The sequence below is a fragment of the Sparus aurata genome, chromosome 20 (genome assembly GCF_900880675.1).
Source record: "Sparus aurata chromosome 20, fSpaAur1.1, whole genome shotgun sequence".
In the NCBI taxonomy this organism is placed as follows: domain Eukaryota; kingdom Metazoa; phylum Chordata; class Actinopteri; order Spariformes; family Sparidae; genus Sparus; species Sparus aurata.
The window spans coordinates 7,334,909-7,357,683 of NC_044206.1; the positions used below are offsets into that span (position 1 = coordinate 7,334,909).

At 41.2% G+C, this 22,775-nt stretch overlaps 1 protein-coding gene across 5 annotated transcripts in view; it reads right to left on the reverse strand.

The window, feature by feature from the left end:
* spata20 (spermatogenesis associated 20) overlaps positions 1 to 22,775 on the reverse strand; it is a 51,275-nt gene that overhangs the window by 20,985 nt on the left and 7,515 nt on the right. For all 5 annotated transcript variants that reach the window (XM_030399697.1, XM_030399696.1, XM_030399700.1 and 2 more), the window contains 6 exons: positions 22,641 to 22,715; positions 21,141 to 21,353; positions 20,613 to 20,805; positions 17,752 to 17,920; positions 9,314 to 9,522; positions 1,086 to 1,285 (listed from right to left, as the gene is read on the reverse strand). In XM_030399697.1, coding sequence (XP_030255557.1) covers positions 1,086 to 1,285; positions 9,314 to 9,522; positions 17,752 to 17,920; positions 20,613 to 20,805; positions 21,141 to 21,353; positions 22,641 to 22,715 — 1,059 coding nt within the window. The remainder of the gene's footprint in view (positions 1 to 1,085; positions 1,286 to 9,313; positions 9,523 to 17,751; positions 17,921 to 20,612; positions 20,806 to 21,140; positions 21,354 to 22,640; positions 22,716 to 22,775) is intronic.

Here is a 22,775-nt window from a genome sequence, read left to right on the forward strand (position 1 = left end):
AACATTTGGTTAAACATGATATTCATATAGTATTTTCTGTTTCTGTTTAATTTGACTATTTATACTAGATGATTACATCCTTCAATAAGGTTAAGTAGAACTACTCCCCTGTAGGTTTGCCCTTTGGTTGGTTGGCTTGTAAGCACGATAATACTTTAACTACTGAACAGATTTCCATTAAAACTTGGCTGGAGGATGGCACTCGGCCCAGAAATAAACCCTGTTAACTTTTGGTGCCGATCTGGATAAAGGGACGATTCCAGGAATCTTTTTCTCACTGTTTGTTTTTTACATTGCCAGATGGGCTTTTCTTTGACAATTTTGTTAAGTTCTCGGGAAATAACACATAGGTCTTGATGAAAACAATCTGACATATTATGGTGGCTGGTATCTATGAGTGAGTACAATTTGATCCTAGATCTGGAGATCTTAAGTTATGGTTAAGCACATTGGATTAGTTTTACTAATTCATGATTGAATTCATCATTTTCTTATTTATCTACGTGTCAGACATATCAAAGAGCTATGCACCAAAGAACTTTGCGATGCATTGTACTGTGTCTGATTGTTTTTGTGACTTTAAAACTTTAAAAATCTTATGATCATGCCTACAGGAAAGTGTATCAGTTGCAGCAATGATTTATGAATCAGAACATTATCAAATCACTATCTATTGGTCTCACTGTAACAGAACCGCAGTCCACTGAGGCTTGGTGTAGCAGCTTTTTTTGCCTGCACATTGATGATAGCATTGAGACAGCATGGCCAATAGGGTGATGTTCATTGTTTTAACAGCTTCTTACTCTTTGCTTTTGTCGGTTGCTGTGTATTGTTTGATTCAGTTCTTGTTGATAATTCTAATGTCCATAGTGCTTGCACGATTTTGTCAGGCAAGCTGAAACCCTTGCTTTCAGTAGGCGGTCATGATATCCAGCCAAGGCTAACAGCCAGGTAAAGACACCCACTCCGAAGGCTAACCTAGCCTTGAGGGCTAACCACAGAAAACAGGTATCCCTCTTACTCAGAGAAAAATCTTCGATATGTTTTAACATAGATGAAAAGTGAAGCGGTAATAGATGACTAACCTGTTTCAGTGTGTAGTGCTGGGCCATGAGAGCCCGGACCATTTCAGGCAGTGCTATGGGGACCTTGGTGAGACGGTCGGAGAATGCCGCCAGCAGCCGTTGGGACTTCTGGAGCCACTCCTGTCTTCCAGTGTAGTGGGACAGGCGCAGGAGGTTGGACGCCGACACCGAGTTTGCGCTGGGTTCAGCGCCGTCCTGATCTGAGACACACACACACACACACACATTACAACAACATTACTACAAGACTTAAGCAGTCCTGATTCCACATTTACAAAGAGGCCGAACATTGAAAGCCTAGTCTAAACTATTAAGGATGGTAGTCATATGATATTTTTTTTTCTCTACCATTTCAGGAGACATAATCTTGGAACAAATGGGATGTGTCTGAGATTATCTTTTATTATTTTGAAATAAAACAAAAGATGGCAAACCACAGAATTACAACTCAATCGGCAACCTTCCAATGACTTCCCCTGGTACACAATGATGCCAGAGTCTCTAAATGTGTGGTGTGATGTGATGGGACTAACAGATGACCTAATGGCTTATCCCTGTGAAGTGATTGGTCCTTATCTCTTATCAGTGTCCAATGAGAGCCTGGAGGTGATCTTCTCATAACCCATGACCCCACTAGATATTTGCTTCTCAGCGGGGCTCTAATCTACGTTTGTGTATGAATGTGTGTGTGTGTGTGTGTGTGTGTGTGTCAGAGTGTGTAAGAGAGAGAGGGAAAGAGTTTTAAGGTGCGTTTAAGTCCAACAGCGATTTTAGGTCAAACACTAAAAATAGCAAAGATAACCCTGCCACACACACACACACACACACAACTCTGTACACTGCATATACAATATTTTTTATGACAAGCATGAATTAACAACCACATATAGATGCACGTGAAAACCCATGCATGACTGATCTGCAGTAATAATTTCATTTCATCCTGCAGTGTGTTTCAGCTCTCCTCGAGCCCCATGGCAAGAAGGCTTCAACATCCATAACAACACACACACACACACACACACACACACACACACACACACACACAAAGCTAACATACATACACAGAGGTTAAGCGAGCGAGTCTTTCCGCTTTCCACATTTCACATATTTCTCTTCTTAGAGAGCCCCGTGGAAGGAGGTCATATACATATACAGCAGTGCAAATCTGCCTCCAAACTCTACACACACACACACACACGTACATTCACACACAGTCACACACACACAAAGTGATACACACAGTGACACACATACTGTACAGGAAGACTAGGACTGCCATGAATTTAATTGCTGTGGCTTCAAAGGTAAGTGAGAGTTACCTACACATGTGCAAAGCTTCGATAGCAGAGTAGGGCAAGTTAGCATCAAACCATTCACCGATACCATTTGCTATCATTGTAATTATGACACATCAGCCACTGACCCAACCTCCAGAGTTTCATAAGGCAATTTGAAGGGGAACACCATAGAGGCAGCCCAATGTTTTGCTTTGCCTCTTGTAAGGTGCAACCGGCTTCCTTCAAGTAAGAGTTAAAGCGTAAATTTCATGGCGATGGCAGAAGCCTCGTATTTGTGACAGCCCTAACAAAAAAACATGAAAAAACAGACTAATGAACATCACACAATGGAAGCAATGACAGGATATCCCAGAAAAAAAAACACACTGCATTTGAAGACTATGGGGCTCCAAAGTGTTCAATATTAAAAAAATCATTCTGAAATTAATAATTAAATGCATAATATGTGCAAAATACTTGCGTAAAACATTAATTTGTGAAATTATTTAAGAGATTAAGGTCAACTCAGGACAAGATGTTCTTTCATCCTTCATCTATCTATAAATACAAGGAATCTGTGTGTGTGTGTGTGTGTGTGTGTGTGTGTGTGTGTGTGTGTGTGTATGTGTCTGTTGGTCAAATAGCTCTGCGGATAAGGATCACACTGACCCGAGACTTTCATCATGGCTGCTGCGTGGTTCAGTGGTGTGCATCTAAGCATTTGTTTGGACTGCAATGATACCGTGAATAAATTATTTCATAAATGCTTTACAAATTCCGCCGAGCATTGTCCACCAGAGCAACCACAGTCACGTGCGCACCAGAGCCAATCACTGCACACCGTGGCCACGTGTGCACCAGAGCCAATCACTGCAGAGCTCAAGCCCACAACATACCTGAAGAAACAAGCGGATTTATACCTGCAGCGGCAGCATGTGTAGCTAGCCGCTAGCTAGCTGCTAGCCGCTAGCCACTAGCTACACGGCCCACCTCCCTAAGTGACGGACTGGACGCATCGGCATGTCCAAAACCGGACCTAGGGTAAATAATGTCCGCCACACTTTTTTTGCGAACATTGCCATCACGTTTGCTTTGTGTCTGGTGCAGGAAGAAACGGTGAAAACGGGCTTTTGTCACGAAAGTGTCCAAGCAGCAAGTTTGGTTGTTGAGGAACAGGAAGTTGTGGGAGGGACCTAGGTGGATGATAGACAGGCAACGACGGTCGGTGTGTAGACAGCGATATTGAGAGTTGAGAGATTTGTGACATTTAGCGTGTTTAGAGTGTGTAGTTAGTGTGTTATGTAGTGATTGGTGTAGTGTGTTTAGTGTGTAGTGGAGTCGGTTTTTTGTTTAATGAGTCAGAATAATGAGGAGAAGCTGAATGTGGAGCAGGCAGTGCAGCTCTTCATTCAGCTGGAAGGAGCACAGGCAGACCTGAGCATTGCCTGCATTTAAAAGGAAAATAGTTACATATAATTTTGTACATTTTTTAAATGTATGCACAAATTTAGCAAACAACAATTTATATTTGCATTATAAGTAAAAAAAAAAAAATGGGTTGGTTAAACATATTTATGGTTGTCACAACTTTTTCTACTCGGATTTTATGTTTTTTTTGTGATTTTAGGTCCATAGTGTCAAAATGAAAAAAGAACTGTACAGTCACACATGTGAGGTTGTGCTGAAAATAATGACACCAAGTAAATAGCTTTTAAGGTGAAATATAATGGCAAAATCCAAAATAATCAAAAACAGCCAATTATACCGTGGAATATCGGATTTCACAACAAACCTAAATATCCCTGACGTCCCGCCTTCAAACACAGCCTCATTTGGCCATCCATGAAAAAGCTGCTTAACCTCCCACTTTTTTTATAGGAAAACACTTTTCTTAGGGGCACTGCACTAGTATTTTAAAAAAATCAAACCTTTGTGATGAAATTGTAAAAAGAAACATTTCAATTAATGTCTACAAGGAAATACAAAATTACCATTATTATCAATTGTTAAAAAAAAGATAAAATAAAATTTCATAATCAAAAGTGAAGTTATAACTTCCTTCATTATTTCAGAAATTGCAGGTCAATAATACATAAATTTATATTCATATATCGTATTCAATTATTTCAGAATGTCTATTTTATTTCCTTTAATATTGAACATTTCTGGTTGTATCTGGGTCTGGCTGTATCCTGCTGACTTGTGTTAAGTGAGAACACGTCAAAATGCATTTTAGCCACATGAGACAAAAACATATTTGAACAAACAGCTGATTTTTGCTGTTTTTGAATTAAAGCGAAATATGCTTCCAGACAGACACAGTGCATCATTCTAACCTTACTCCTTCAAAACAAACACACACAGGAGAGCGTGGCAGGGCCGTAGAATGTAGAGTGGCAGAGTGGTGGAGGTAATCCGTCTTGCAGTGACAGGCTCCGCTGCTGGGACAGGCGTCCACACAGCAGCAACTGTAGCGTCACTAATGGGCTTCAACCCTACTCGGTGCCGCCACCATTATGGCACAGTCAATCCTCTCAGATGAGAAACCTCTCACACGTCAGCTCTGATAAACACACACAGATGTAGGTGTGACGCCGCGCTGGAACAGGCACTCCCGCACACACACACACACACAAGCTCACACGCACATTCAGCCATCATCTCGGATCTGTCAACAGTTCTTAACAAGAAATACTATTAGCTTTTTTTCCCTGTTCCCCCACACATCTTTGGTACCATGTTCCTGTCTGAACTATTTTAACATTCTATCTGTCACACGCACAAGCTTGTGCGTCATTATTTTTTACAAGAAAAAATACAGTTTTAGCATCTGGAACATTTAAACTGACAATCTCACTGACAGAATTCTCACTTTAGAGTTTGATTTCTTAGGCTGATGTTAAATGTTAATGCAAAGATTTGCTTTGTGCTCTTTCAAGATGGCCCATATGGCACTGACCAGCTGAACACCTGAGGAAGTGTCCACCTCTGAGGTTCAACGGCACAGACAAAAATGTGTTTTTCACCAGATTAAGCAATATAAAACGAATGACCAAAGCCAATCATACGGTGTGGGTGAATAATAAAGTACATTCTGTATTATCCCTGTGGTGTGGATTTATGCATCTCAGTGGCGGACTGGTTTTCCTTTACCTCAACCAAGAACCCAGAAGTAATAAAACATTTATGTGTACCGGTTGTAGGAAAGAAAAAAGAAAAGTTATAGCATAAAATGCAGCAGGACAGGAAAATACCTCATTTTAACAAAGATATTAGACTGAGAACTGATGATGAGAATAAGAATACAAATACAAACAGAAGAGTAAGCTGGTAAAATAAATGGTTGCTGTCAGACAAAGTTTCTCAAGGGCAGAAAGAAAAAACAACTAGATCCAGACTGGAAACTCTGGTCTCATAGATCAGAGGTCAGCGCCTGCATGTCTACGAGGTGTCAGCCTCTCTGAACTCCCAGCAGCCATCAGTTCTGCGGGGTGGACTGGCAGCTAAAGGAGAGCTGCTGTTCACTTCAAGGTCAGAACAATGCATTTCATATCCCTTCAATCCGTTGGTCAAAAAACACTATTTTGGCCCATCATTGTGAGATAATGTAGCTTTGCAACATTTAACTGCATACTGAATAAAAGTTATTTGTAAATCATTTTGCCATATCTTTTGTGTTTAGCATTTTTATTGTTTTGCCAATTCTTCCTTTTAAACAGATATATTGCAATCACTAGATCCGTTGACTGATGAGTAACAAAGAATTGCAGTACAGTAAAGGCAAAGACATTTGAAGGTAGTTTAGAAACTGCATCTCATTAGATATGTTTTTTTACATAATTTGTCTCCCAGACATCACTGAAATGCTTATTTTATAACTGTAAAAAGGCAAAAGCTGCTCAGTGAGGCTGTGCTGAGCTAAATGCTAATTCCAGCATGCTAACATTTGCTGACAAGCCCTAAAGCACAGGTGGTGGAGATTAGTTTTGTGGGCATTTGGCATGACAATCGCAGAGCAGGTTTCTGTAGTTCATAGCTATGATTGGCATAATAAAAACACAATCAAAATATTGACGAAATAAATACTTACATTTATTTCGCTTTTATATTGAAATAGGTTTCAAATTGGTATTTCTGATCAGCCATCATTGAGACAAAGATCCAACTATTTAGAGCAAATACTGGCAGATAAGAATTGGTGACCGATCAGTCAGAGCACCCTTAGTAATTTCGAACTGATTCTGGAAAGAACATGAATGTGTATCATTTCACTCAAAACTAATAATGTCTACCTAATGCTTGAGCTGGATGAAAAGACAGGGGGTCAACTAAAGTCAGTAGGATTTATCCAGTTCATCCACGATGAACATCTTTACAGAATTTCATAGTAATCCACTGAGTAGAATTTGAGACATTTCAGTCAGTGGTGCACCAGAAGTTACAACTGACATTTCTATCTATAAATTTCAAATAATGCTTTGTTAACAATCAAATGTTTTTCTATTAAGAAGATACATAATACCTTAATGAAAGTCTAGGTTTGAGAGAAAACAACGTACACCGAAAGGGGAAATTCAGAAGGTGTAAAAAAAAAGAAAAAAACATTCAGGATGTAGGTGAGATGAAAAGAGGCAACGGCAGAAAATGGATTCCTGATTCCCACTATACAATGTGCGAGCTGTTTCTGTCTTTCAAAGGCAGATGGACGAAGACAGGCTGGAGACAGATTTGACAAGTGCAGTGATCAAAGTAGCTGAAGAATCAAAGCATCAATCTTTGAGTGCTTTCAGGGCAGAGAAGTTCAACTTGAGTGAGAGACGGCTGCACTTCACCAGAGGTAGATATGGGAGGTCAATATTCTTCTGCTCCTGTCTTTTATCCTCTACGTATTCCTCCATGCTATCCTTGCCTTCCTCATCTACTGTGGATCAAGTGTAGCAAATATATATCAAAGCAGACGCTTTTAATAAAGATATGTGCAAAAGACACCCATCGTTCAATATTTTTGTTCAACTAAATGACAGCTGTCCATTCATGCTTCTTTTGTTCCATCAAATAACTGTTCAAATTCTGGCAACTTGTCAATTAGCAAACTGTCTGCAGTGACTGCGGGCCTGAAACCCCAAATTTATGCATCTGTCTGAGCTATCCATCCTTGAACTTGTCTAAGCCTCACAGGTATGCAGCAGTGGTACTTCACCTGTCCATCATTCCTTCCCTGTATCTCTCAACCTATTAGAGCCATAGCCAGCAGCAGGAGCATCAAAACCTCGTTCATTTTCTACAACTGGATAGTTATGTCACTCCGTCTGTCAGCCACAAATATCCAAACTATTGGGTGGATTGTCATGATATTTGTTCTGGTATTCAAGGTCCAGGCAATGCCTTAAAATTTGTCTTTAGCATCACCATGAGGTTGAATTGTTGTTTTGAGTTCCAGCACCCTTAAATGCATTGCCAAAAAATTGGTTGCAGACATTAAGTATTAGCGATTACTTAACTTGTCATCAGGTCAAAATCTCATTCAACTAAACTTTGTCTTTTGATTTACTACCCGCATAGCTGATGATATTCTCCTTAGTCTCTGCTACAATTTGTTTTTCATGATAGGGAATCATGTCGGCCTGCTCACATGCTAAAGTGAGATGGTAAAAATGGTGAACGTGTACTTGCAAAATATCAGCATGTTAACATTTTCACTATGAGCCACAGATGTATAATGAGAACTGGATGCATTTCCTGATACAAATCACCAGAACTGTCCTTTTTGCCTAAAAAACATAGCTCGTCTCGGCCCATCACTCTCCTTCTTCTCTGCTGCAGAAACTGTGATCCATGCCTTCATCGCATCCAGAATCAACTACTGCCTGATCTTAAATAAACTCCAGTACATCCAGAACTCCGCCACTCGCCTGCTCACCAACTCCTGTGACCACATCACCCCTGCCCTCTAGAACTTCCACTGGCTCACTGGTTCCACCTTGGATCCACTGGCCTCTGCTCATTTGAGGCCAACCTCTTGTCCCCACTATTCAGGACCAAGCGCCGGAACTGGGGCGATAGCCACCACCACCCTCTGGAACTCTCCCCCCAAACCCAGCTCAAATCATTAACCAAAACTCACCTTCTCAGAACTGCTTTTAATGTGTGATTAATGTGTGATGATGAACGTTTTACATTTGCTTGTAGTGTATTGCTTTTATGTTTATACGTAAAGTGTCTACTGTCTCCTGAAAAGTGCTATACAAATAAAATGTTTTATTATGATTATTATTAATAACATTATTATTGCAGGGCCAAATGTTACAATGTAAGCTTATAAAAAAAAAGTATTTTTATTGGCTCATGTGCATCAAGTCACAGTGTACAAGGTTGCTGAATTGGCTTCAAAGCCTGGCGCTCCTCCTTGAAGGTTGTTGTAAGTATGTTAGCATGGTCACTTTAGCATTTAGCTCATAGCAACGTTGTGCTTAAGCATCCAGGAACAGTGCAGGGCTTTGAAGACAGTTTTATAAAATGGCCAAACCATATAATGACAATGTCAAGTGAAGCCCAGGGGCCTGTAAATCTGTTTCCCATAATCCCACCTTGTGAAAGGTAGTCTATTAATTTGTTTTACTCCCATTCCAGTTTGCAGAGGGCAGAACCAGAAGTTGACCACTCAGCTGGCGGGAGTTTTTGGTGTGCACACTCTGTGGGTCGCAAAATGCAGTGTGCATAAGATCTGGATCATTTCAACCCCCAGATGTTGAACTTTTTTGGTGCAGCTTTCATGGGAATTACACTTCTGAATTATATGTGGTTTAAAAACAATCACTAATTTCAGTAGTTGATCAGACCAGACCAACTTCCACCCAAGTAGTCGATATCAGTCATGCTAAGGGAAGTGTCTGATTCAAAATGTGTACTGACGATGTCTATCTATTTGTCAATGTGTCCGTCCCTCACCCTCTTTGAGCTGCAGCAGCACAGTGTGGTCACTGGGGTCGCTGCAGAAGTAGCCTCCGCCCTGGTCATCCAGGAACAACTCGTCCTGCCTGAGCTGTAGCTCCTCGGCCCACTGTAACCACTCCGTCTGCAGCGTGGCCTCGTACAGGTCCAGCAAGCCGCAAATGACGAAGGCGTAGTCGTCTAGGAAGCCGGAGATAGGCGGATATCTGGAGAAAAAAAGCAGGAGAAGGGAGATGAAAAACTAGAGAAGTGAGAGAAGAGCGAGAATGAGGACGGTTTTCATTAAGAATTTATTGATAGATCAGTGCGAGAAATGTAGAGATGGGTTACTGTTGCTGAACTAGTTCAGCTTCTTGTTTTCCTCCCACCCTCCATTTTTTACATACCAATTGCTTGTTTACAATGCCTGAAGAAGATCAGTCTATAGGTTCAGTCAAGACAGTACAGAAAGCCAGAGGAATTGGCTTGAAAGTAGGAAGGAAGTGTTTGTGACAGGGCTACATTGCGATACACATTGCGGGTTGGGTATAATCTCTCCCTAAAGCATTTTTCTCTATGCAAAATTACCCATCTGCCTGCTCTGTGCCTGTCATACTGTAGAAGGCATCAGAGACATTTATACATGCACAAACAGTCTTTGAAGTTGCGAAGGGAAGCAGGACAGTAATTAGACAAATCTGTTTACAGTTAGACCTCCCTCTTGCCTCAATGTGCCGCCTCTCCAGTCACCTGTCTCTCCCTCTATCTTCTTTCAGGTAACTTTTACACCCTCTAAAATGTTCATCTGGCAAAATCTTTTCATTTAAGCTAACTTAACTTTACTGTTAAACTTTACATGTGGAGTTTTCTGTCTATATTATTTTGTCTCTATTTTAAAACCTGTTCTGGTTGGTTTTTACAGCCCAACAGCAAAACACCCTTTGGCCCCCCCCATCTGATTCCCACAATCGCACCCCTTTTGGGTGAGTGCAGGGGGACGGACGGTGACGGGAAGCCAGATAGCGCTGTGTCAGGTGAGGCTGGTGGCTGGTGGTCAAGAGGCTGAAAACAGGAGAAGGCTTTGAAGGAGATGAAGTGCGTGAGGACTTTGAGAGGTCATGGGGAGGTGAGGAGTCATAACTAGGCCTATCTTTACCAGACAGACACAGTCTGACTCATAAGTTGAAAGGCGGCAGCAAGCACTCCCGCAATAGACAGGACAGGGCTGCTTTTAATGCAAGTCCAAAGGTAAAGAATGTATTCGGAATGTGACATCATGACATTTCAAGCAAGAAGTACGGTAAGTGTGTGACCGTTTGCTAGGGTCTGCGTGACGTGAAATTTTGGCAGAGGGGGGCTCTTCCAGGCTCTGTGCAGACATCCTCGTACCACCAATTTTATGTGTACTAACTGTGGCGATGCTGGAAAAGCGGGCTCACTAAAAACTTGAAATTGCACCCATATTGGATTGGTTTTGCAGAACATGGCAGTGCAAGCTTCGGTGAATTCTGTTCAAATCTCAGCCCCTCACATCTATGTGCATAGAAAGGGATAGCCTGCCTTGTTTATGAGTTTGGGTTGATTTAGGCAAGAAAACTATTTGGATAGGTTTAGGGTAGAAAAATAATTAGTTGGGTTCAACAATAATGGTTTGGGTCAGTCTATATTCACTTTTAGTTTCACACAGGACACAGAACGGAAATTATTGTAAGAAAGTTCCAAGGGCAAAATTCCAAGTTTTTCCAAGAGTCCAGTGCTGCAAAACAAAACGAATGCAGAATACTTCTTCCTTTAGTTGGCAATCTACTGTACATGTGTGGAATGCAGACTCCTTTAGGTAGTATAACCAGAACTACTACGTGTCTGTGTGGGATAATGATCCAGGATGAAGAGTCTAAAGCAATTCTAATGGCTCTGTGACTGAAACTTTAACCTGATGAGACAGCGTTAGTCCAAGACGTGGCTTCATTGTGCCAAGTCCAGGTGTACCAACCCGGAAAGGGCTCCTTATTGCCCCCATATGGTTGGAAAGCAACTGCAGTCATAGACACAAGTTGTATACTATTTTTTAAGGAGAATCAGAGTTGGGGTTTTTTTCTCGTTTTTCTTTTTACATGAGCAAACCTTTTCTACTCTTGGTACTCACCAAGCTAGCTCACAACAACTTTTTTTTTTTTCCCCCATTAGTAAAAGCCCCTCTCTCATGTCAGCCCACTGAGGTGACTCCAGTCACGGAGATAACAACTTGAGACAAAGACTTCAAGAGGGCTTCACTGACACACAAAAAGGTAAAAGCCTTTCTGAAGTACTCAACAGCCTTTTCATTCACACTTTCAGCAGTGCGTGTTAAATGACTCATTTCCCCGAGAGCAAAGATAAAACGCCTTGTCAGTCTCCTGTATCGCGAGCGCTCCGAGACAGTTTTATAATAATAGCTTCATAATGGGTCTCTCATACGCTAGCTACTTCACTTTCCCCTCAATAAAACCCATTGGGGCGACATGGGTCATGTAAACACATCGACTCCCATCATTTTTTACAACAGCATTGACCTTTATGTTAGAGAACAATTTAAGAATATGCTTGCTCGTGCTACAGACTGTACTGTTGAACTATTACCCTGTACCGGTACATATGAAATAACGCATAATAATGTCACATAGAAAATTAATAGAAGAGGGGATACAAGCCACAGGCAGTGGTATGATTGACTTAATATGCTGTGTTAAAAGTGTAAATGCAAGGCAGGGGGACGTGTGACTACAGAGCATGCTGACTACACCATGGGAGTTCAGCTAAGCTTGGGCTCAGGACAGGAGATCAGGTTTGCTGAAGACTGGGGCTGGGCAGTACCAGACAGTTTGATAATTGTTCTTAAAAAGGATAGCTCTGGTCCATATTATTTTAATTTCAACAAATGGCACAAAAAGACCAAAACCAACAATAAATTGATCTAGCTAAAAGGATTATGTATATCTTAAGCCTTGTAGTGCTCTATCACTGTCCAAAAACTATTAAACACATATTAGTGAGCCATACTGTTGCAATGGGTGTGTTCCTCTATTACCATGAACACACACAATTTTGTTTGTTTTGACTCAATCCAACATGATTGCAACCCTCTGGTGCTTTGAGTCTTACCAAAGCGTACCAAATGTGGATTCATCCAGAGCACGATAAATGCACTATCATTCTTGTTAGAATATAATTTGTTACACTCTACCATGCATGTCTGATGGAGTTTTGGTCTGCAGCTGTAACAATTCTAATGGTAAAGCCACATCCTAGAGTAACATTCTAGACAACAGTGTGCTTCCTACCTGGTGGCAACAGTTTGGGGAATGCATCTTACTGTCTTAACATAGCAATGCCTTCCCCATGAAGACATATTTTTCCCCATTTTTTGATTAATTAAAATGTCAAAATCAGTACTTCACCAATGCTGTTATGGCTGAACAGAAGTACAATCCTGCAGCCAGGTTCTTCAATCTTGTGGGAAGTGTTTACAAAAGAGGAGAGACTATAATAACACAGTATTAATGCCCATGGTTTTGGAATAACAGGTTCAAAAATTACATACAGGTGAAAAGAACTGGTTACCAAATACCTTGTTTATCATTATTATTATAATTATTAAGGTGTTCTAATACTTTCCAGCAGAAAGAAAGGTTTTCACACAATTTTGAAAAATAAACGAAAGAGAGCATTCAATTTTGAACACTGAAAAAAAAAAAAAAAAAAGCATCTCTCCCCATCCACCTACTTGTGTGGATACAAGAGAAAGAAAAAAGAAAACACTTCAAAGACGACACAGCTAGCTTGTCAGCACACTGCAGCTGCACAATTATCCTCTGTGCATGAAGATGATCAACTGACTGGGGATGGAAAGTGCCTGGGTTTATCTTTCTCTTCACAGATCCTTTATTGATTTGTTTGGAAAGATGGTTTACTTGAGGGAGAATAACCAAGCTCAACAGAACTGATAGTTCCAGAGATCCTTTATTGATTTTGTTGGGAAAAGGGTTTACTCAGGACAGGTTGAAGAACTCTGTAAAGATTCTGTGAACTCTGGAATTGTATTTTTTGGTATTCTGGAAACTGGTGAAGACAGTTATGAGGACATAATAGCAGTGATCTGTTGATATTTACTAATCCAAATGCCTTAGACCACCAACATCATAGCAATCAGTGCTGAAAAAAAGTGTTTAATTCTTAAATTGAATCAAATTGTGACCTTAAAATCAGAATCGAATTGAGGATTTGGAAAATCGTGAATCCCTAAGAGCTCACATACCATAACCTACAAAAGCAACCATGGCTGAACAAAACAGGTTGTGTGTAGTTGACAACCTGCAGACGCCTCATCACCAAAGAATCTGCAAAGAAAAACTTATTGACAAGTAATCACTGGAAAATGCACTGCAAACAGACTACATAGGACCATGTTGACAAATCAAGTTAACATCACCAGTGTTCCACTAGGACCTTGCCACTGTCTCATTGTCCCCATTCTCATGGCTCCCTCAGGTCCTAAAGACTCAATCATCCACTGCCAAGCAAGAGCCACAGAAAATCTATTGCATCAGCTCCTTGGCGCCTCCACAGCCTATTAACCCAGTTAGTCTCAGCTACCATTCCTCCTGGCAAATTAGTCCATGGCCCATATGTGTTTTACCCATGTATGGAAACTAAACCAGGCTTGAAAACGGCCTTGGTAAGCATTCTCAACGCTGACACCATCCTAAATTGGACAATTATGAATGAGAGAGAAGCCGTGGAACAAGGCCAGAGTGTTTATGCATACGTTTAAAATTGTATGCATTTTATCATGCCCATTGTGGGTCTCCTGGCTTATTTTTTTCTGCTGATTCGGTGGCATTTAACACTCAGTCATTCACAGTAACTAGGGCACGGGGCTGGCCAACAGAACGAGGACACCTGGAGCGGTGGGTTTGTGTGTGTGTGTACGTGCATTTATGTTCTGAACATTCTCAGTCTAGTCCATTGCTTGAATGCTTCCACCAGCTGATCGGAGGCTGTATGATATTGTTGGCTGTGTGGACTAACCTCGAGTCCAAAAACGAGTCAAACCCCTTAAGAGCTCATGTTAAAAAGCCCAACTTTACAGCAGAAAATAATCATGTTCATAGGTTTTGTACGAAAACAGTTGTGGCCTCTATATCTCATTTATCCCTTTGCGACAACTTGCGACAACTCAGCTTATTCTCATCACTTCTCTTGACCTCTTGGCAGTGTTTGGGGGTTGGTGTCTTTTGGAGAATTTTTTTATGCAAATATTGGACAATTAATATGGTTTGCTGTGTGATAAGTTGGACTAATAGCCTGGAGTGGAAGGACAGACGCTGATGTTTTGGATTAATGAGCGACCCTGTTAGCATTAGCTGGTACACAGCTGCTGGAGCTGCCAAGCTCTAGAAGAGATCGCTGTGGGAAGAGCTGGTAGCTCCTGGAACTAAACACTGAGAATCAAAGAGAGTACTGAATTTTTTTTTTCTTTTTCTTTTGGGATTAGTTAATGGATTTATCTTCACCCTCCCTCTCAAGCTGTCTGCAGCAATGAGTCGTGGAGGTGCCAATATTCACTGTAACATGATGTAATTCTTTCTTTTATGACTTGACTTTCTTTTACTTAACTTCATGAACTGAGAGAGAAGAAACCAGGAAAAGAAAGACAGAGGAAGCTAGAGGATAACAGATCTAAACAGAGTAGCTGGTGATTGCTTCTTTGGTCAGAGACAAAACTGAACGTGCACACACACACACTCACACACACACACACACACACTCACACACACACACACACACACACACACAAATAAACTTGCAGTCAAACTCACATGGGTAACTAGAATAAACACAAATGATCCAGCGATCAAAGTCACCAAATTTCTTCATACGTACCCACGCTAGAGTAAGGCGGAGTCAGGTAGCGCCAAGGTGGCGACAGCCAGTAACACCAACATTGAACTTCAAAATTCCCATTTAGAAAGCTATGGTTATAGGGTAACTATGGTTACATTCATGTTGGCTCTGTCCACCATTTTATACAGTCAATGGGTGGAATGCAACGATGTAATATTATGCAAAAATCAGGAACACACATTTCAAATTAGCCAACTAGTTAGCAACCGAAACATCAGCAAACTAGTGGTGATTGTTGTATGCTTGTTATAAAGAGAAGGGCCATAAGACAGATTTCTCATGACCCCATTTTTTGAAGAGTGTCTGAAAAGCCTCTGTTCAGATGGCAATGTAGCTCCTCACATTTCATCCTTCCCCTCTATCCCAACAAGAAACAGGGGACCAGGAAACCATATCCCTAAGTGGTAGGTACAAGGGGTGAGTTGGGATTGGGCCAAGAACCTGGAGTAGTGCCTCAGAGTACGTTTGATTTCATCTGAGTAATTCCCCAAAATTGATCAGTGCGTTTATAGCGCTGGGCAAAAATCCAACCACATACAATCAAAAAGAGACTGTACATTATTGGCCACAGATCCTCACCTCTCACTGTCAGAAAGCTCTGACCAGGAAAAAAAATCTTCAACATCATTTGTCATTCAACAGGCATCTATAATCCACTTTAAATGTGGCCAACCTTGTTTAAATATAGAGTTTGTTAGAGACTAGAGGAGAAATCTAATTACTGACCTGTGCATGTAAATGCAGTTTTACAGTAACCAGATTACTGCAGTGCATTTGAACATGCTCTCTGACATCCTGCCCTAACCTGATTTATCCCAATAGCCTTGTTTCCTGTTTGTGTATAAACTGTTAGCACAGCACAATGCTTATTGCTCCTGTACTAAAAGTTGAATTCCCCCTTTCAGAACTTGCTACATTTCGTCCTGGATGTCAGTGAATATTAATGCAGTAGTGTCCCTGAGCAAAGAAGACACTAAACATTTTTCCAAGCATGAGTCACCAGTCTCTGACTTTTAATGGTGCTCCGAGGCAATGTTTGGACCAATAGGTCCCTGCTATGTTTGTATTAATTCATCCCATTGGTTAAATGTTATTCCATTGATAGACAAGTGGCAGTAATGTACCAGGAAAAGTACCTATGCTTTAGTACATGAGAAAAGAAGACCGCAAGCTAGAAAATACGAATGTATGCAATGCACGATCAACATTTGTTCCTCAAAATGAAAATCAGCTTGGCAAATGTTTTAAGAGGGAAGAAATGTATTCAACAATTTTTTTTTGTGTGTGAAATACTGAATGTAAGAAGAACTTTGTTTGACTCCACAGAGTACCTGGGGGAATCCTCCACTGAAAAGACTATCTGTGGAAGCTACCCATTTGATTAGTCCAAATCAAGCTGTTGAAGATTAACATTAGCCTCAGCTAAATTTTAGAATGGTTTTCCATAGGACTGTTGTTATTGTCACTTATTTACATTACTTCCTTTAGATTGGAATGTAGAATTAATTTGCAGTGAGTAATGGGAAGACTGAATAAACTTAGCCTTTTTCTGGGACTCTTATTCAGGTCAACAGTATTCTTTTAAGAAATTAAATAGTCTTTTCTGGTTTATGACTGCTTTTGCTGACTTCAGTAATGTTTAACGATGAAAGTATTTGGACAGTGACAATATGCCAGGGTTAAGCAGCAGAATGCCTGCCAGAGACCCAAGTTAGTCAGTCATTCGGATCCGTCCTCAATCAAGACTCGCTGCCTGCTGACAACATCATTAACAGCTCTTAATGTCTTCGTCTCTGACACAAGGAAAAGCCTGGACTAGTGTTATCCAACAAACCAAGACTAAAGATCCCAAGATCATCACAAGGCATTTGATTTGTTTAGCTATAGCAGGCATGATGTCACTTTTCCTGTGAGCAATGTCAAAACACAGGTTGTAAAAATGGGGAGTGGAGACCGTCAAGGGTCCAACTTCTATCACTAACATATAACTATTTATCCAGACATTTGAACCGTGGGATAAAGTATACGACTGACAGTTGTGATCACAGGTTTCAGTGCGAAACAGTGTAGTCATACAAAATTAATCACAGTCTTTGGACAGTCATGGCACAGGTATAACCCTTACTTAAAGACCCTACAGTGTAATTATTTCAATTTATTATGAGTAACTCTCAAAACCTCATCTAATGGGCTTCCTGAGGACTGTGTGCAGGAGGGTAATCAGTCTGGATTGACAGCGACCTGGCAACATGACTAGACAATCTCACAACTGACAGTTAACATGCTACTAAATCCTGATTGGTGAACAGGAGTGTCTGACATCACTTTCTAATGGAGCACAACAGAGTTAAAATCACTCAGAGGATCACAGACAAAACACCTACAAAAACAGAAATCTCTCAAGCGGAATCACCCACATAAACTACAGCAGAAAGTAATTTGTTCTTGTAATAAAAAGAGGTTGGAGAAAATAGGCAGGTTGGGCTGCAACATTATCAAAACTCTATTCTTACATCTGTTGCACCTCCATGTCGTCTCCACGGTAACAGGATCGGAGGATGATCTTCTGCTCAGCATCCCACAGGTGCTTCTTTATGAAGTTGCCAGCCTGCACCGCCCTCTCCAGCAGGTCCTTGTCCCCCAGCACAGCTCCGACATGAGCATAGGCTGACAGCATCAGACCTGCGGGAAGCAACGAAGAAGTGGCGGCGGGATAATTAGGTATAAAATGCCCGTTAATCATCTTAAAACATCCTGTCCACTCTGAGGTAGCAACATGTAGCCGCACCACAGTCCCAGCTTAGTTATTTTTCCCGCTCTTTGAAGCCTCCTTGTTCACACTCGTTCCTTCTCCCTTACCATACCTTCCTCCCTCTTTCCCTCCATCCCTCTTTCATGTGGCGTTTTCAAAGCCTGGTGAGTGCACAGCCTGCTCTTCAAAGTGTTTGCAGCGATGGACAGGTGATTAATGGAGAGGTTTCTTCATTAGAGAGAAGAGGAGTCTTGTGTCTAATTGGAAAGTTCTCTGGATCGCAGAGCCTCATTACCTCACTAACACACTCCGTCTCGAGACATCAGCCCTAGAAGCAAAATTTGTGGCTGTGCTTTGAGTGTGTTTGCGTCTGTGTGGTGGGCTTTTTGTTCTTGTAATTAATCACATCTGAGATAATGTGCTCAACAAACAATGTTGAGGGGTGTCCAAATTGGCATCACACTAATGGAAAGTGACAACTAGTGGCTCTATAACAATCCCCACACATTTTCATACTGCTCATGATAAAAGTCTCAGCGGATAATTATATGTATAAATCTGACTATCAACTTCTGAAGTACAGTATGCAGAGGCTATAACAGGCTTTTATATTTTTTCTTCTTGTGCCAGTGCTTGTCAATCAACATAAGTTTGTTCAGATTTTGAGGAGAAACACATGGCAATTTGGTAATTTGGCAGGAAGTGGGGCTCAGTACCACCACCTGACGTGGGCGGCAATCCAAACTCTTTTTCAATGTGGGATAGTGTTATGGGTCTGGAGTATAGAGCACTACGATGGTATAAGGCACTAAGATTAAAGGTTAAAGTGGTTAGATGCTTTCTGGATCACCAGTCATCAATTTCGCTTCCTGACACTTTTTCCTTTAGGTTAAGGGAATTTTAGGGACAGTTGGATGCTTTTCAGATTATAAAGCAAACTTCTGATTTTGGGTTAGATTAATAAGATTGACTTGGCGTTTGATATAAAAAGAAAGAGTTTATGAAAATCAAATCAAGCTGCAGGAGGTATTTATTTAGCCTATGTTTACTAGGGCTATAACGATACACGTATCGAAACTGAAATCGCAACACTCAGATCCACGAACCTGTCTCGCGGCGTGAAAAGGCAGAATCGCCACACAACTTCCAGCCCAAATCCAGCCCTATGAGCTATAAGTAGCCCCTTTCACACAGCGATGCCACATTAACACCACAGCGGTGGTTCGCCAATTCTCTGCCATTGGTCGTTCACACAGAGCGAAGCACCGCTGGAGTAAAGACAACCGCTATGTCGGCGATGCGGCTTCTAAAGAGACGTGACGGTACACGCCATGATGATGACGGATAAGTTACAATCATATGGATGCTGTTTCGTGTCGTGATTGAGATCCTGACCCACCAAATATCCTGGAAAGTGACAAAGTTACGTTTTTCGCTCTTAATTACATAATCGCCATCAGTGAACAGGTCGCTGTCCGACTCTCGCGAGGACAGAGGCTGTTTTCGGGGGAAAGTTCACTGATGTCTCGGTCAGGAGGGCTGACCGTCGCAGTGATTTTTTTTCATCACAAAAAAAAGTTTGAGTAAAAGTTTTTTGCTGGTGCATTTCGGGCAGAAATGTGACGAGAAGTCGGTAAGTTGAGTTTTTTAAGTTGAGTGAGGGACCTATGCAGTTATCAGACCATCCGACAGACACACCCTCCATACGCACAGCCGGCTCATCCATTCACACAGTTTGCCAATACTGCACCTCTGATACTATCAGACGAGTGTCATATACAGAAGTTATTGAAATGTTACATAAATAAAATGTTTAATTAAAAAAATAAAATAAATCGAGGTTTGTATCGAAGTGAGTTTGGTGTATCGTTACAGCCCTAATGTTTACCCTTTTGAATTTGTGCATCGCCATGCACATGTACAATTTAAATCAAGTATCAGTAGCCTAGTAGAGGAAATTTTAAATATTGAAGCCATCCGTTTTAGTTTACACAACAGTGATGTTGTATTTGTAAAAATCAAGTTTATTAGCAGAACACCTGTTCTATATGTGTCTGTCAAAGAGAGAGCTGAAACAGATGTTCCGGAAATAATTTACACATTAGGAAATGTGTCACATTTATTACTCAGATATGGTGATTAATAACATAATGCAGCTGCCTCATTAAAAACAGTGACAGTGTTTTTTAGCTTTTATCACAAGTCAATGTTTTGTTTAAATGCGGCTGAATTAAATCTCTATGCAAAAGCCCCTCTCCCTGCATCTACCATCAAGTCACCTGGAACACTCAAATGCACTCATACGCTTACTTATACCGGCAACCCTGATTTCAAAAAAAGTTGGGACACTGTGATAAAAGATTGATTAACAGGTGTTTTTTTTGTGTATGCCATAACTTTCCTAGTTTTTTGTTGTTCTTGTCCCAACATGGTGGTAACTTGCTGCTGCTATCAAATTCATAATAATCATATACTTACACAAAATCAATGATTTCAAAAAGGATTGCAACATTATCATACAGTTTTCTTTATGTTTAACACAGCATCGAAACTTCTTTGGAATCATGGTTGTAGTTCAATTGCTTTAGTGTGGACTTGTGTGTGAACCTGTCTAGACTTTACCATTCCAGGAGGCCAACATCTTGGAGTCTAGGTGTGGTCGCGGCCGACTCTTCCTCACTTCTGCCAATCTGGCTCTGGCAGCAGCCAGGAGCTCGTCGACTTTCTCAACAGTGATGCCAAAGTGAGCAGCCGTTAACTCCACTGAATAACGCACGATCAGCACATTCTGCCCCTGCAGTTCCCCGTGGGGGTCCTGGCAGCACACAGCACAGGGGATAAGAGGGTGTCCACAGAAATGAACTCATACTGACCGCAACAGATGTCACGTTAAGGCCTTAATGGACCTGGTTTAACACCTGAAATTGTTATGAGAATAAAATAAAAGCAGTGATTAAAGAGTATGCCCTACCTCTTCCATCTAGATGATTATTTTTATGACTTTTTGACTGATGTATGCAAAAACACCTAATCAGTCTGTCTGAAACATTGACAAGTAATTCTTCCACTTCAATCTTTCCACACATCCATCCATTCGTTCATTTCTAGCTGAAATCCAAGAATGGGTTGTGACATTAAATTTTGAAGTACCTGTTCTGGATTGACATTGCCCTGCATCTTCACCCCATAGTGGTGTATGAAGATGTCTGCCAGTATGGCGGATCCAGTGGAACCCTCCACAACATCTGGCAACAGCTCCCGGACTTCTGAGGCTGTCCACACGCAGAAAGCGCCTTCACGCTTTTCGGGTCCTCCCGATGCTGGGACAGAGTCTGCATCTTCTGCACTGTAAAAACCCCCAGACTGTTTCACACAACAGACAGGGGTGGAGAAGGCAGATGGAGAGAGAACATTAATGTAGTAGCCATAAAAAGACAATTTTGACAGTAACTGTTAAGGTCACTGGGTGTACTGAACCATGTGAGTTCATACAAATCCGCACATACCAAACAGCTCTTGACAAAAACACATGAAGTTACACCTGTGCTTCAGACCAGTATTTGACTCCCCTCTTTGGTCAATTCTTTAAAATCTGTGTTCTTGCTCTACAGGCGCTGCAATGCGCTCCTTTGCATGTGCGTAACCACATCCAACAGTTAGGTCGCGCTGTGACGACACACCCTGTAGTATACTTCTACATCATGGCAGGAAGGTCCCGTGGTTAACCAGTAAAGGTCGGCAAAAACAGTTTTCAGGAGGTGTAACATATTCAGTTGAGTACAGAAACCGTGTTAATCTACAGCTGAGAATGGAAATGACAAATCTGACAGTAATCAATGAAGCAGATGAAACCTTAAAAGGTCTGAGAACTGTCAACACAATGGTATTTGTGTAAACCTGAGAGAGAGGTAATATGACTTTCAACTGAGAGAAATCAAGAAAACAATCAACAGCTTTAAAGGGCCTGATTACACACTGTATCATGTAAGCCATCTCTGGGCCAATATCTTTACGGTCATAAAGAGAACTTGAGGAGTCTACCTCACTGAGGGAAGGTCCCAGCCACTGTAGCACAAAAGAAACGTACAGTCTATGGTAAAGTGCCTTTGAGACGTTAATTCATTAGCGAATAATTACATAATAAATCTTGGGGAATATAACGATTGCAATGAGTGTGGTTTTAATTGTGTGCCCCATTCACTCCTGTCGACTCATTAATCAAAGGGAAAAAAGGGTTGACCCGCAGAGGAGAGCGAGGGGGTTTAAGAGGCTATTTGTCAACGGGGTCCCACCCCTTGCCCTCGAGGATATACGAAACACACAGATGTGAACACACAGGCAAACACACACTTTTTATCTCCTGGTGGAATTTACAGTTAATGTTTGTGCTTTGTCAGCAGTGGACACAGAGTCCACTGTAGTTAATATTGCTCCATTTTTAATAGCTTTCCTCTGTATGCAGTATGCATTCCCAAACACAACGTTAATACTAGCCTTAACGATCCTAACTCCTAAACCGTATCTTTACTGCCCTCTCGTTTTAGAATATTTGCCCTTACTTCCAATTGAGGTCAACTGGTCCCCATCAAACAGTAACACAGTAATATGCAGACACACACACAGGTCCTAGCCATGCTGCAGATGATTCACCTTGTCACTCAGGTCTCTGGAGACGTAAAGCAGTATGTCCTTAGCCACATCTGCGAAGAGCTGCTCACCTGATACCTGGAATAGCAGAAACACACACCCTCTTATCACAGAATCATGATTCAACCATAACCTTGC